The sequence below is a fragment of the Manis pentadactyla genome, chromosome 16 (genome assembly GCF_030020395.1).
Source record: "Manis pentadactyla isolate mManPen7 chromosome 16, mManPen7.hap1, whole genome shotgun sequence".
In the NCBI taxonomy this organism is placed as follows: Eukaryota; Metazoa; Chordata; class Mammalia; order Pholidota; family Manidae; genus Manis; species Manis pentadactyla.
The window spans coordinates 36,183,047-36,195,370 of record NC_080034.1 but is presented as its reverse complement, the minus strand read 5'-3'; the positions used below and the strand labels follow the sequence as shown (position 1 = coordinate 36,195,370).

Genomic DNA, 12,324 nt, shown 5'->3' with positions numbered 1-12,324 from the left:
GGGATCCCCGTGTCCTCAGCATGTGGGATGGAGTAGAGGTGAAGAGGAAGATCTGACAGCTGGGCTGGGGCTCCCCACCACGTGCCAGGTGACCAGCTCAGCACAGTCATAGAGGGCAGTGCTTCCCAAGCTGGTCTGCCCCTTAGAGTCATCTGGGATCTTCCAAAAATGCCAAAGCCCAAACCGACTAAATCCCCCTGGGGGTGGGGCCATGTACTAGTATTTTTGAGACTCCTCAGGTCCTCCCAAGGCACAGACAGGCCTGGGAACCACTGGTAGCTCATGCATCTTCTCAAAGCCCTTGCATATATCCTCTTTCTTACTTTAACCTCAAATTAAGATTGCCTGTTTCACAGGCAGGGCAAGGTTTTGTTTAAAAAAAAATAAAATGAAATAAAAAAATACACACATTTATTTATCAGATTCAATTGGTACTCCCTACAGAAATATTAGAAATAAAAAGAAGAAAATGAAAACTACCAGTCTTGCCCTTTGGTGACAGTTACTGTTGGCATCTGTTTTATTTCCTCCCTTCTTTACAGCTGAGGAAACTGAAGTAGAGAAGCATTAGTAACTTTCCCAAGGTCATGGTGCTGCCAAGGAGCAGTTAGGATCTGAATTCAGGGCGTTGATGGGGCCTGTTCCACCAGGTTTTTGTGGGGCCTAAAGGGGCTGATGCATGCCAAGGGCACCCACTCTGCGAAGAGGGGCTCAATAGGGAAAGAGGGAGGCAGGCCTCAGGCTGGTTTCTACACTGTCATTGTATGTTTGGAGCTGGAGAATGGAGTCCAGGCTGGAACCCAATGCCACATTCACCACCGGGCTCACGGCCACACCCGAGGGGACTGCTACAGCGCGTCTTTGCTGGGGTCTGCGGTCTCATCCTGCTGGTGGGCTGCTGGCCAACAGGCTCCTGCTGCTGGTGGTGGGTTGGGGCACAGGCACCGCCTGCCCTCTCTTTGCCCTGACCACAGCCCCGTGGCAAACATCACATCGTCCGACCTGCTCTTCCTGGCCTGCGTGGTACCTGTGTTGGGGCTGAGCTTCCTGCAGCATGACTGGTGGCTGGGCCCCACCATCTGCACCACCAGCCAGGCCACCAGCAATGCCACCATGTTCTGCACCTTCTATGGCATGGTGGCCACAGCTCCTCTGTGTGCCACGTGGCAGTCGTCCAGCCTGACACAGCTCTCCCCGCGGGCTGGGGTACCTGCCTGCTGCTCTGTGGGGCCACGCGGTTCCTGGGCCTCACTGCCTCATCGCCCCACCGGCTGTCCCGGCGAGTGGTAGTGGAAGCAGGAGGCAGCAGGAGCCTGGGCCTGCCTCTTGCTCCCAAGCCCTGCTCAGCCCTCCTGCTATTTCTCCCTGCTTGGAGCCCTGGCCTCTCTGCCTTGTGTGCCGGGGCTGGGCTGCTCTTTCGGTCACGTGGGCTGGCTCCTGTGGGCACAGCCTCGTGGCCCCATGGGGAGAGCTTTCAGGAGCACCAGAACACAGGGCTTATGCTTATACTGCTAGAAGTCTTTATCCTAATGTGGGGACCCTGCTCTGTGCTAGGTTATGTGGCAGCCATGGGGGGCCTGTCTGCCACACCAGTGGCTTTCGTGGCACACAGACCTCACCATCCTGGCCTACTCCAGTTGTGCTGTCAGCCCCCTCCTCTGCTTCTACCTTTCCTGCTCCTTCCAGGCAGGGCTCAGGGACCTCTTTTGTAGGCCCATGGCAGCCCGGCATCCCAGAGGTGTGAGAGGCGCTGGTATGGTCATGGGCCGTGTACAGCCTGGCTATGACAGGGCCCCAGGAGGCCTCTGGGTCTGGCGGGGGTCTGAGAGCATAGGCTGAATGGAGGGATGAGATTCAAGAGGGATGGGAAGACTGAAGTGATATTAGAGCCCATACCTTCCATTTCACTGGTGTGGAGACTACTATCCAGAGAGGGCAGGTGGCCGAGCAAAAGCAACACAGCAAAGAAATGGCACTAGGTCGATGCTCGCATTCCACCTTGGGGCTCAGACACCTATAGGCTCTACTACTTTCTAGTTATATGACTGTGAAGAAGTTCCTTAGCCTCTATGTTCCTGTTCCCTCAACTGGAAAATGGGATAATAATACCTTCTTCACAGTTTATGAAGATAAACTTGGTTAACAAATACAAAGTGCTTAGAAAGTGCATATGAGTCTTGGTTACTACTATTATTACTATTATCAGTATATTTTTATTAGTTCAGGGGCACTTGAGTGAGTGGACAGGAGGATGGTCAAGGGGCCCCCAGAGCAGAGGTGTAGGTAGAGGAATGGTCTGGGTGCTTGCAGCCTGGGGTCCTAAATCCTGAAGGCCTGGGGATTAAGTGGGGGGGGGGTGCAGCTGCAGCCAGGGCGAGGGCTCACAGCCCAGAAGAGCCTCTCAGCTGCCTCTCCCTCTCGGCTTGCTCTCCCCCAGCTCTGTCACACCTCTCAGCCCAAAAGGGAACACAAAGTTAACCGTGGAGCGATGAGTCTGGCCTGTGAATTTCTGAACACCTCCCTTCTTCTCTGTGGTTTCTCTTCCCACCTGGCTGCGGTAAGGGCCCCTTCCTTCTCTCCAGAGCCGCTGGAGGTCTCCACCTCTCCTACCCCATCTATCCCAAGAAGCTCCCAAACTCCCTGCCCTCCTTTGGGCCTCCCGAGAGCAGGCCTCCAGCTTCTAGGCTGGCCTGGGAACCAGGGAGACTGTCTCTACTGAAATTCCCAAGACAACATGTTCTGCTTGGTAATTGTGTCACAGCAAATTGTTTTAGAGAACAACACATGCACACACAGCACACTGACTCCATGGTCAAAGGGTTGAACAAAGTCAAACTGGACTTTTTGCTGCTTATCAGAGCTTCTCAGGGACTCTGAGAGGGGCTCAGAGCAAGCATTTTCCCAAAATCCATGCCAGGGAACTAGCCTTCCATGGAACACACCTTGCAGGAGAATCCAGAAGAGAAGCTACAGTGTCAAGCACAGTGACGATGCTCTGGGTGCCCTGCGGCAGCAGCTCTGAGCCTCCATTTGCCTGCCAGACTGGCATCTCCTCCCAACGCTTTCCCACAAACCGGCCACTGGTGATGGGAACTTCCCACTCAAAGTCTATCGGAATGCAAGTCGGAGGGGCATCTAATTACAGGGACAGCTGCGAATCAATTCAAATTGCTGTAAGATCATAGCAGTAAACAAGTCCCAAACTCGGTACTATTAGTACCAAGTTTCTTTTGATGTGAGGATTGGGAATGGCTGCCTGGTGGGCTAATTTGACAGCAAGCGTGCCCAGAGAAGGGATGAGTCCCCTTTCCCTGTGATCCTGGGCTCTGATGGAAAGAGACAAGGAGGAAAATGGTGTTTATTGTGCATGTCACACACTTCACATGCTCATGTCCACAAGTCACTCCATTTGGCCACACTATAATCCTGCAGGAGGCGGGATGCCAGTCCTATCACACAGAGGAGCGGTAGCTCATTCTGGGCACATAGTCTGTGCATGTCCAGGCTGCTCCAGGAGTACCCCTTTGGTGCCCACAGACCCTGGCCCCTCCCAGAGGCTTGGCATGGGTACCCCAAGGGTATAGGATTGTCTTGCTCATTGCTCCAGAGCAGGGGGAGGGTGCAACTGTGTATGAATCAGTGTCTCCAAACCTGAGAGAGCCTGGCACTAACGCTCAGGAAATACTTGTTGAGAGATGAATGGATGAGTGGCCAAATGCAATAAAACGACCCACTTGTTCAAGAGAACAATCTGCTCGTGTTCTCTCACCTCTGCAATGGCTCCTTGTTTCACTCAGAGTAATGCTGAAGGCCTCACCATGGCCTATAAGGCCCTTTGCATTCTGGACTCTTCACTTTCCTGACCCCATTCTATTCTCCCCTCATTAATGCAGCTCCAACAACACGGGCCTCCTTGCAGACATTCAAACACACTAAGCAGGCTCCTACCTCAGGGCCTTTGCATGTGCTGTTCCCTCCACTTGCAGCCCTCTTGCCTCAGAAATCAGCATGTCTCCTTCCCTAATCTCCTTAGGGCCCATTTCAACTGTCATCTCCTCAGAGACACCCTTCTTAACCTCCTCATCTAAAATAATAGCTGTCACTCGCTAGCCTCAGATTCTTCCTTACTCTTACCACCTGAAATCCTGTTATTTATCTATTTGTATATGTGCTTTCTGTGTTTTTCCCTGCATTATTTATGCATCTATTGTGAGCTCCATGTGCAGACAGGGCCAGCTGTGTTCACTACTGCATGCCCAGCACCTGGCACAATGAGTTGCTCAGAAAATGTTTAACCTTGTTTAACAAAAGAATGGAAGAAAAAAAAAATGTGGACTCTGTCAAACAGTGACATCTGTGCTTTCACAGAAGAAACGATAACAAGAAACTTTAGTAAAAGAACTAAATTTACTTCAGTTTAAGGCAAATTCCACACAGAGACTGTCTCAGAGATGGGCACGGGACCAGACAGCATAGAAACACCACCATCATGCATGACAGGAAGGGAGGTGCTGTCGGGCAGCAGACGGGGGGGAGCCTGGTCTCCACCGGGCACAGGAGGTTCAGTGGGCTGTGAAGACCCATGCGGCTGGAGGGACTGGCATGCAGGACCTGCTCCCCAGGTGGGTGAAGGCTGGGCAGCTGAGTGGGCCCAGGGTGAGATCTCCTTTCTCACCTTTCCCACAGCAGGGGCAGGGGCTCGGGTTCAGACGCCAGGGCCCAAGACTAGAGGATGAGGGTGAACTGGGGGTGATAGGATGAAACAGGGTGACCCTAAGACCCAAGAGGGCCTGGGAGAGTGGTTGCACTGGTGAGGAGTGGGACGGGGGAAGTGGGGCACAGGATGAATGGACTCTCAGGACATCAGAGCTGAAGGTAAATCCAGGACCATCTGGTCAACCCTCTTGCCTTTCAGGTGTGGAAACTGAGACCCAGAAGGCAGAAGGGCCTTATCTGGGTTCCCACAGCAGGCAGGAGCTGGCAGAAGGGCTTGAGCCCGGGGGACAGAGGGAGTGTCTCCTGTTCCTGTGGGACAGAGGGCCAGAATGGGAGGACTGGAGCTGGGCTGCTCCTTGCCCCGGCCTCCAGGCAGGCAGCAGATGAGGGGGCACTAAGGACCCTGAGCAGCTCTGCGGCAGGAGGGGATGCCTGGTGCCAGGAGGCAACTGTGCAGGTTCCTGTGGGCCCATACCAGGGAGAGGCCTGGGATCTGTGTGTCTAGAACCTGCGCCACACTGGGCTCAAGAGTCACAAAAAAGGTCTCGGTGCCTGTGAAGCCTCCATTCCTAGCCCGTCGTGTGGCCAACAGTGCACCCTCACAGCCTCCCCTTCAGGGGTCTGCAGGGCCCCCATTGCGTGTGAGTGTCCCTGGGTCACATGTTTTGGCGTTACTGCAAACCCATCAGCCTCACGGGATTCAGTGGAACTAGGGACAGAACAGATACCAGAGTGGGGGGCAGGGACCGGGTGTTAAAGTAGACACCAAAGGAGGAGGGGAAGGAGAAGAGGTCAAGGGGAGGGAGGCCCAGCCCAAGCTCCAGAGCCACATACGGGATCTCCCAGGTGGGCTGAGAGGGACCCCAATCACCCTGATTATTAACACCTCCCTGGCTGGGCAAGAACCAGATGTTAGGGGAAGAAGAGAAGAGCAGAAGTCCAGAACCCCACCTCCACCACCTGGGTTTGGGCCTCAAGTGAGGCCAGGAAACTGGGGAGCAGTCTCCAGAGGCCCTGGCCCCTGCTGGCCTCCCAGGCACACGTTCCAAAGGCTGGGTGAGGCAGACTGCAGGAGGGCCTGGGGACCCTGCCTACCCTTCTACCAGCCTCCCCGCACCCCAGCCCCCTGCCTGCGGAAGGCCTGGCTCAGATGTGCGTGTGCAGCGGGGAGGCAGGGGGCGTGCGGGCTGGGGACTGCGGGGGCGAGCGCTCCGGGGCCGCTGGTGGGGGCTGTGGGCGGATGCCCTGTGCCTTCATGTAGGACACTAGCTGGTCAGGGATCTCAGCCAGCACATCACGGGCCAGGCGCGCCATGCTCAGCACGTGGTTGCCCGTACGGTCCACGTAGTCCCTGAAGGGCACGAACTGGCCAGCAGGAAGGCAGGGTTAGGTGAGGTCTCCCGCTGGACCCCAGGCCTGCGACCCCCCGCCTCGGCCACTTCCCCCAACCCCACCCCTCCATAGCAAATTCTCTGAGGGTCATCATTGCTATTCTTTCATTCACTCAACAAATACTTACTGAGCACCTATTCTGTGCCAGGATGAACCACTTAACAAGACTCCTTAGTCTCTGAAGTCTTGGCACCAAACACAGGCACTTAGCAGATGCTCAGGACATGCTGAATGAATCCCCTGGCTTCTGGAAAACGGGTCCTCCTGGTCTCCTGCCAGCTCTCCAGCACAGCCCTCTTGTCTCTGTGGCCCTGCTTCTCCCCTTTCCTCTCTGGGACAACACCTGAAGTCAGGCCCTTCTGGCTTGCTCCTGGGGGTGTCCCCCCACACCGAGTGCCTTTGCATACACAGGCCCCATCTCTCAGATCACCCTTGATCTGTTTCTAGCCTATCTTTGGTCTCCACACTTGGTAGGATTCCCTTCCCTACCCCAATTTTTTAAAATCCAGGGGTAGGAGAATGTCAGCCTTTTATTCCAAACCTGCAGAGCCCTAGGGGCTCAGTCTTCAGGAGAGTCAGGGGGCCTGTGCTTACTGAGGTGCGTGCTATGACTGGACTGGACAGGGACTGCCCGAGGACAGAGGCCTGTCTGTCCATTACATTTGCCATCCTACACAGAGATGTTAAGGCATTGATCCAGTTAGTCAAGCCGCGCCCGTTCTGCGAGAGGGCTGCAGCCGTGCTGAAGACGCCTCCCCGACCTTCACGGGGTTTGCCCTCTCCCTGGGGAGGCAGCACGGCAGAAAGCAGCAGAAGGTACGAGTAATCAGGTGTTTGTGTTCAGCAGGAGACTGTGGAGGCCTGGGGCTCAGGGAGGGCTTGGCAGAGCATTCTGGTCGGGCATAATGTTAGGGGTGGGTCTCAGACATGGCAGAGAGGGGTCCAGCCCAGAGACAAGTGTGACCCAAGGACTACTCCCGTTCCCTTCTCTGGTGGACGGGCCACTCTGGGCTCCCAGTGCCTTCCTCCTGGTGCCCTTTCCAGAATAGCCCCCAGAAGGGCACGTGAGGGGTTTGCTAGAAAGGCCCTGGCACTTTACATGCAGCAGGCAAAGTCAGGGCTTCACCTGGACAATGTCCCGCTCGGCCAACTTCCCCCGGGAGGAGATCCGCACGTCATCACCATCCAGCTCCACCATGGCTGTGTGGGGAGGAGACATACGCAGGTGCGGGGGTTAGACCTGGCAGGACAGTGGACTTGTCCTTTATTCCCAGGCCAGTCCAGGGCAGAGACTGTCAGACCAGACCCCCACATGAGAGATGAGGAGACCGAGGCCAGGAGACAGGAGGGGCCCAAACAGGTGAGCGTCTGACTGCTAGCTGGGCGCTGGGCTCCTCGGCCCTCCCCAGGCTTCCAGGGCTGAGGGCGGGGTGACTGGCAGCTGCCGCGGCCTTGGGGTGTGGGGTGGGGTGTGCACTCCTCCCTGGGCAAACAAACGCGCCCTTGCGCCCCGCCTGCTCACCCAGGCACACACATCCGGGTGTGAGCTCTCACTCTGGTGGGAAGGGGCACTCCCAAGGGCCTCAGGCCTCAGGGGAAAAGCCTGGGGGGTGGGGACTCACCGTCGAACTCCGCCTGGCCAACACCAATGATGATGATTGACATGGGCAGTTTGGCAGCCTGGAGATGGCATGGGAGGTGGCAGGGGTTGGACCCAGCCGAGGGCCAGTGGAAAGAAAAGGGAGATGATGAGTAGAGACAGAAAGGGGTAGGTCAAAAAAAGAAAGGCAAGAGGACAGGGAACAAACGGAAAAGAGAAGGATGGGGACACAAAGGAACACAAAAAAGTGGAGGGATAGAGGCAGCCAGGGGTACAGAGCAAGGGAAACCGAGGTGGGGCACCAGAGGAAGAGGCAGAGGAGGCAGGGTCACAGGTCTGCTTCTGCAGACACCCCCATCCCCTTTCTGCCCCTGGGCCTCCATCATGCGGGGCATGTTTGTGTAGACCTGGAGGGAGGGCCCGCTAGGGCCAGGGCCCCTCCACCGGGAGACTGCCACCCTGGGTCTCCTGTCTCCTCTGCCGCCAGGCTGGGCTGGGGTCTCGGGCAGCAGTCCGAGAGACTGGTTTGTAAGGGAGCCCCAGGCCTCTGGAGGGAGTGAACCACCCAGTGTGGCTGTGAGGTGGGCTCAGAGCTCACCAGCCGGGTCCCTCGCCCCCCCACCCCTCAAGCCCCTCAGCCCGCCCTCCAGGTGCACCGAGAAGCCAGGCGTGGTCCTGAAGAGGGAGGGCAGAGGGGAAGCACGCACCAGCGCTTCCCTCTCCCGCTGCGCCAGCTCTCTGCCTCCCACCCCTACTCACGTTGACAATGGCCTCCTTGGTCTGCGCCATGTCCGAGATGACGCCGTCTGTGATGATGAGCAGCACCGAGTACTGGGAGCCGTCCTGCACCGCAGCCGCGTTCCTAGGGCGGGAGGGGGCTCAGGACTGCTGTCCTCCATGTCCCCCCCTCCAACAAGGACCCTTAACACTTTGGGTGGGGCCAGTTCTTTGATGGGAGGGGCATCACTTGAGAGTCAGGGCTCCCTAAAAGGTGAGTCAACAGGAAGAGACGCTCCCTCTGGCTTTCCTGAGGACAGGAGGTGTGGACACAGACTGTGAGCTGTGGGGGTGGGGAGCCCTCTAGTGACCCTGGCGCTCACCTGGCCACATGGGTGACCACTGGGGCGAAGTTGGTGGGGCCATAAAGCTGCACAGTGCGCAGGCTGTGGTGGTAGGCCTCCAGGATGCCATCGATGCCACAGCACGAGGGGTTCTCCTGGTTGCCATTCTGGGGGCAGAGGATAGGGAGGCTGAGCCCAGGAAGGAAGTGGGGGCAGCGCCACGGTGGGGAGCCCAGCGGGCCTGGGCTCTCCTAGATTCTTCTCTGGTGGGGGGGTCAGGGCCCACACAGAAGGGCACCGCATGCTCAGGATGAGCTGCGTCCAGGCCGGCTCCTTGCCCCATTCCTTGAGCCTGCTCAGAGGGGCCCGCCTGGGAGCCCCCGCTGCTTCCCTCCTGGAACCTCGAGCAAACGCGCCACACCGATATGCAGGGTCTGAGCAGCTCTGGACGGGCAGGTGGCGACCCATCCTCCCATGTCCTGTGCCCAGCACAGTGCCTGGCACTCCACAGCCATGTGCAAGATGTTGGTTGTGAGTGACTGAGTGTCCTCAGCTGAGGGGAGGGAGCGAGAGGAGATGGCCTGAGGAGTTATCTGCATGGGGCCCCCATCTCAGCACCAACTCATGGGGTTCTTGGAATTACCTACAGTTGCCCATATCCAACCCACACTCCTTTATCCTAATTTCTGGTGCCTGGGCATTTCAGCCAGATCTCCACTCTACCTCCACAGGGGTTGGCAAAAGGAGGCTAGAGCCCACTGTGGGTGGTTTCAAGAGGGGGTGTGTGGGTGAGCAAGGTGTGGAGTGGGTTTCTGGAGGCCCAGATACAAGCCCCCTACACACAGCAGGGAGCCTACCCCCCACAAAGGCTCCTTCAGTCCCTAGGGAGGATGGGAGATGGCCCCCACCCCAGGCTGTCACCACAGCCCCAGCCTCGTCAGCCTTCAGCACTTCCTCCTGGGACCTCCTACCAGTGGGAACTCGTGAGACACCCTGCCGTCAGGGGGCAGCTTGGCCCCAAAGCCGAGGGCAGGGAACATCTTGTCGCTGTCGTAGTGCTGGATGACCTCCCCGACGGCGGTCAGCGCCAGCGCATAGGCGTTCAGCTGGTAGGGGCTCATGTAGTGCAGGGACGTGGACTGCGAGGGGTTCCCTGTGACACAGGACACACAACATTTACACGTGGACACTCCAAGCCACCCTGGGTGCAGAAGGGGGTGTCCAAAGGCACCCCTAATTTTATTTATTCTTGACTTTCTTTCTTACTGCACATTAAATCCCTTAGCAAATCCTGGTTGCTAAACCTTCAAAATATATCCAAAATCAGAATCTCACCTACCTATCCCCCACTCCGTGAAATCAGATCCTCCAGCTGGTAGGACTGCAGCGGCCTCCTAACTGATCTCCCTGCTCCCTTGTGCCTACAGCCCGTGCTCAGCACACCAGCCAAGGTGAGCCTGCCAGACCCCCAGGCAGCTGGATCACACCTCTTCTCAGCTCAGAAGGCTCCAACACTCTCATCTCACCTCGAATTAAACCCAAAGTCCTTCTAAGGGCTCACAAGGCCCCTCCTGACCTGGCCTCCAGGTACCTCTCTCCTCAGACCCTTCCACCCTCCCTGTCACTCACCCAGTCCCAGCCTCTCACCATTCCCACCTCAGGCCCTTAGCAGGGGCTGTTTCCTCTGCTCTTGCACACTTTTCTGCAGATGTACGCACAGCTTGCTCCCTCATCCCTCTGGGTCTCTACTCAAATTCACACTCTCAAGGTGGTCTTCCCTGAACCCCATTGGGAATTACAGCCACCCCCCGATGCTCCCTATCCTTCCTGGCTTGATTTCTCTCCACAGCCACTGTCACCACTAATCTTGTCCATATTTTACTTATTTGTTTATTAATGAGAGGCAGTACAGCACAGACTGCCAGGGTACCAATCCTGTCTCTACCTCCTGCTAGCTGTGTGCCCTTGGCTAAGCTCCTTAGCCCCCTCAGCCTCAGTCTCCTCATCTGTGGAGTGGGGATAATAATGACCCCCACCTCAAGGGCTATTGTGAGGAGTAAACAGTTACAATTTCAACTCTCCTCGTCGCTGTTATTGCTACGGCCCCTCCCAGTCCTGACACCCTGCCTCTCTGTGCCGCTAGGGTTTACAGTCCTGTGGGGACACACCAGAGGCACACAAAGCCCAGGCACCTCTGACTGGCACAAAAATGAGCACTGAGCCCCACTAATGGGGGTCCACACTCCAAGGAAGGCTGTGATGTTTCCAACAGTTTGGCATTGATTGCTCCTGGTGACAGTCACAGCCCAACTCTGGAGGTCAGAGGAGGTGAGGAGGCTGGGGCAGCCACAGCAAGGGGGTGCTAGGCTGTAGTCTTTCCTCTCTGAGGACCACCTTGACCCCAGTTCTCCCCTCCAGCCTCCAAGTTGGACTGCACAGAGGATGTGGGATTGGATCCTGTGAGAAAACACATGGGCTCCAAGGCCCTGCTGCCTCAGGGAGACCGAGTGCCCCCCAGGGCGAGGCAGTGGCTCAGGATATGCAGGCCCAGAGCCCAGACGTGCTGATGACCCTGGTCCAGTCAGGGCATACCTTTGCCAGCTTGGTTGTATCTTCAGTTCTCCAGGCCTGAGTAACTCCTTCTCGGTGAGAATGAGGACAGAGGATAGGAGACCTGGCTCCCAGCTGGGGCCAACTACCACACCCCTGAAAAGCCCTCCCCTCTTCCCACTTCCAGCTCCCCTGCCCATCCCTCACTCACCGTTGGAGGCTGTGAAATCAATGGCCACCGTGAAGTTGATCTGGGTCCTAGAAGAGGGAGAACAGCAGGGGAGTCACCCGGACAGAGGACAGTTACCTGGGGAGGGTGAACTGTGCGGGACAGAGTGAGAAACCCAGCTTCCACCCTAGCTCCCCTGCTTGCCAGGAATGTAAAGTTGCACATCTCCACCAGCTCTGGGAAACTGGGACAATGCCAGCCACACCCTCTCCCAAAGGATTGTTGTGAACATCAAGAGTTAGGCAGTGTGAAAGCTCTGTGAAGATGATCGTGTTCTGTGTGGGTACATGGTTATTACTTATTTCCTCCCCAAACCCTGCCCCTGATCCCACCTGAAGCTAGTGAGGTAGAGGTAGTGTCTCATTGTATTTCTGATGCAGACGTGGGATTAGATTCAGGGTTCAAACTTAGTTGACAAATAAGAGAGACAAATAGATATCATGCATGTACTGAGAGAAGAATGAAAAACACTACCCATGAAGTTGTCTTGCCAAAAAATCAGACATGAATCTGATTGAGCTTCCAGAGCTATCTACCAGCTCTTTGCAGGAAATACAGGGGGCAGAACATGGTAATGGCACCATGGAGAATGCAGCCAGTAAATTCCAGTCTATGGGAGGTTCTGTAGGACCACTACTGAAGAGAGGCCTTGGACCAGCAGCATCATGATCATGGGGAACTTGTGAGGAGTCTCAGGCCCTCTGCAGACCTACTGAATCAGAATCACTTGGTGGGCTGCAGGAATCTGTTTAGCACATCTTTCAGGTGCTGGGAAG

General features: G+C 56.4%; 1 protein-coding gene across 6 annotated transcripts in view; it reads right to left on the bottom strand.

The window, feature by feature from the left end:
* Positions 1–4,394: 4,394 nt before the first annotated feature.
* Positions 4,395–12,324, bottom strand: part of CPNE5 (copine 5) — a 90,940-nt gene continuing 83,010 nt past the window's right edge. For 5 of the 6 annotated variants that reach the window (XM_036916171.2, XM_036916172.2, XM_057494352.1 and 2 more), the window contains 7 exons: positions 11,531–11,577; positions 9,741–9,922; positions 8,809–8,936; positions 8,468–8,570; positions 7,731–7,788; positions 7,235–7,308; positions 4,395–6,081 (listed from right to left, as the gene is read on the bottom strand). In XM_036916171.2, coding sequence (XP_036772066.1) covers positions 5,863–6,081; positions 7,235–7,308; positions 7,731–7,788; positions 8,468–8,570; positions 8,809–8,936; positions 9,741–9,922; positions 11,531–11,577 — 811 coding nt within the window. In that variant the 3' untranslated portion in view covers positions 4,395–5,862. Of the gene's footprint in view, positions 6,082–6,202; positions 6,779–7,234; positions 7,309–7,730; positions 7,789–8,467; positions 8,571–8,808; positions 8,937–9,740; positions 9,923–11,530; positions 11,578–12,324 lie in introns of those variants that run through there. The other variant, XM_057494351.1, reaches the window with a different exon arrangement.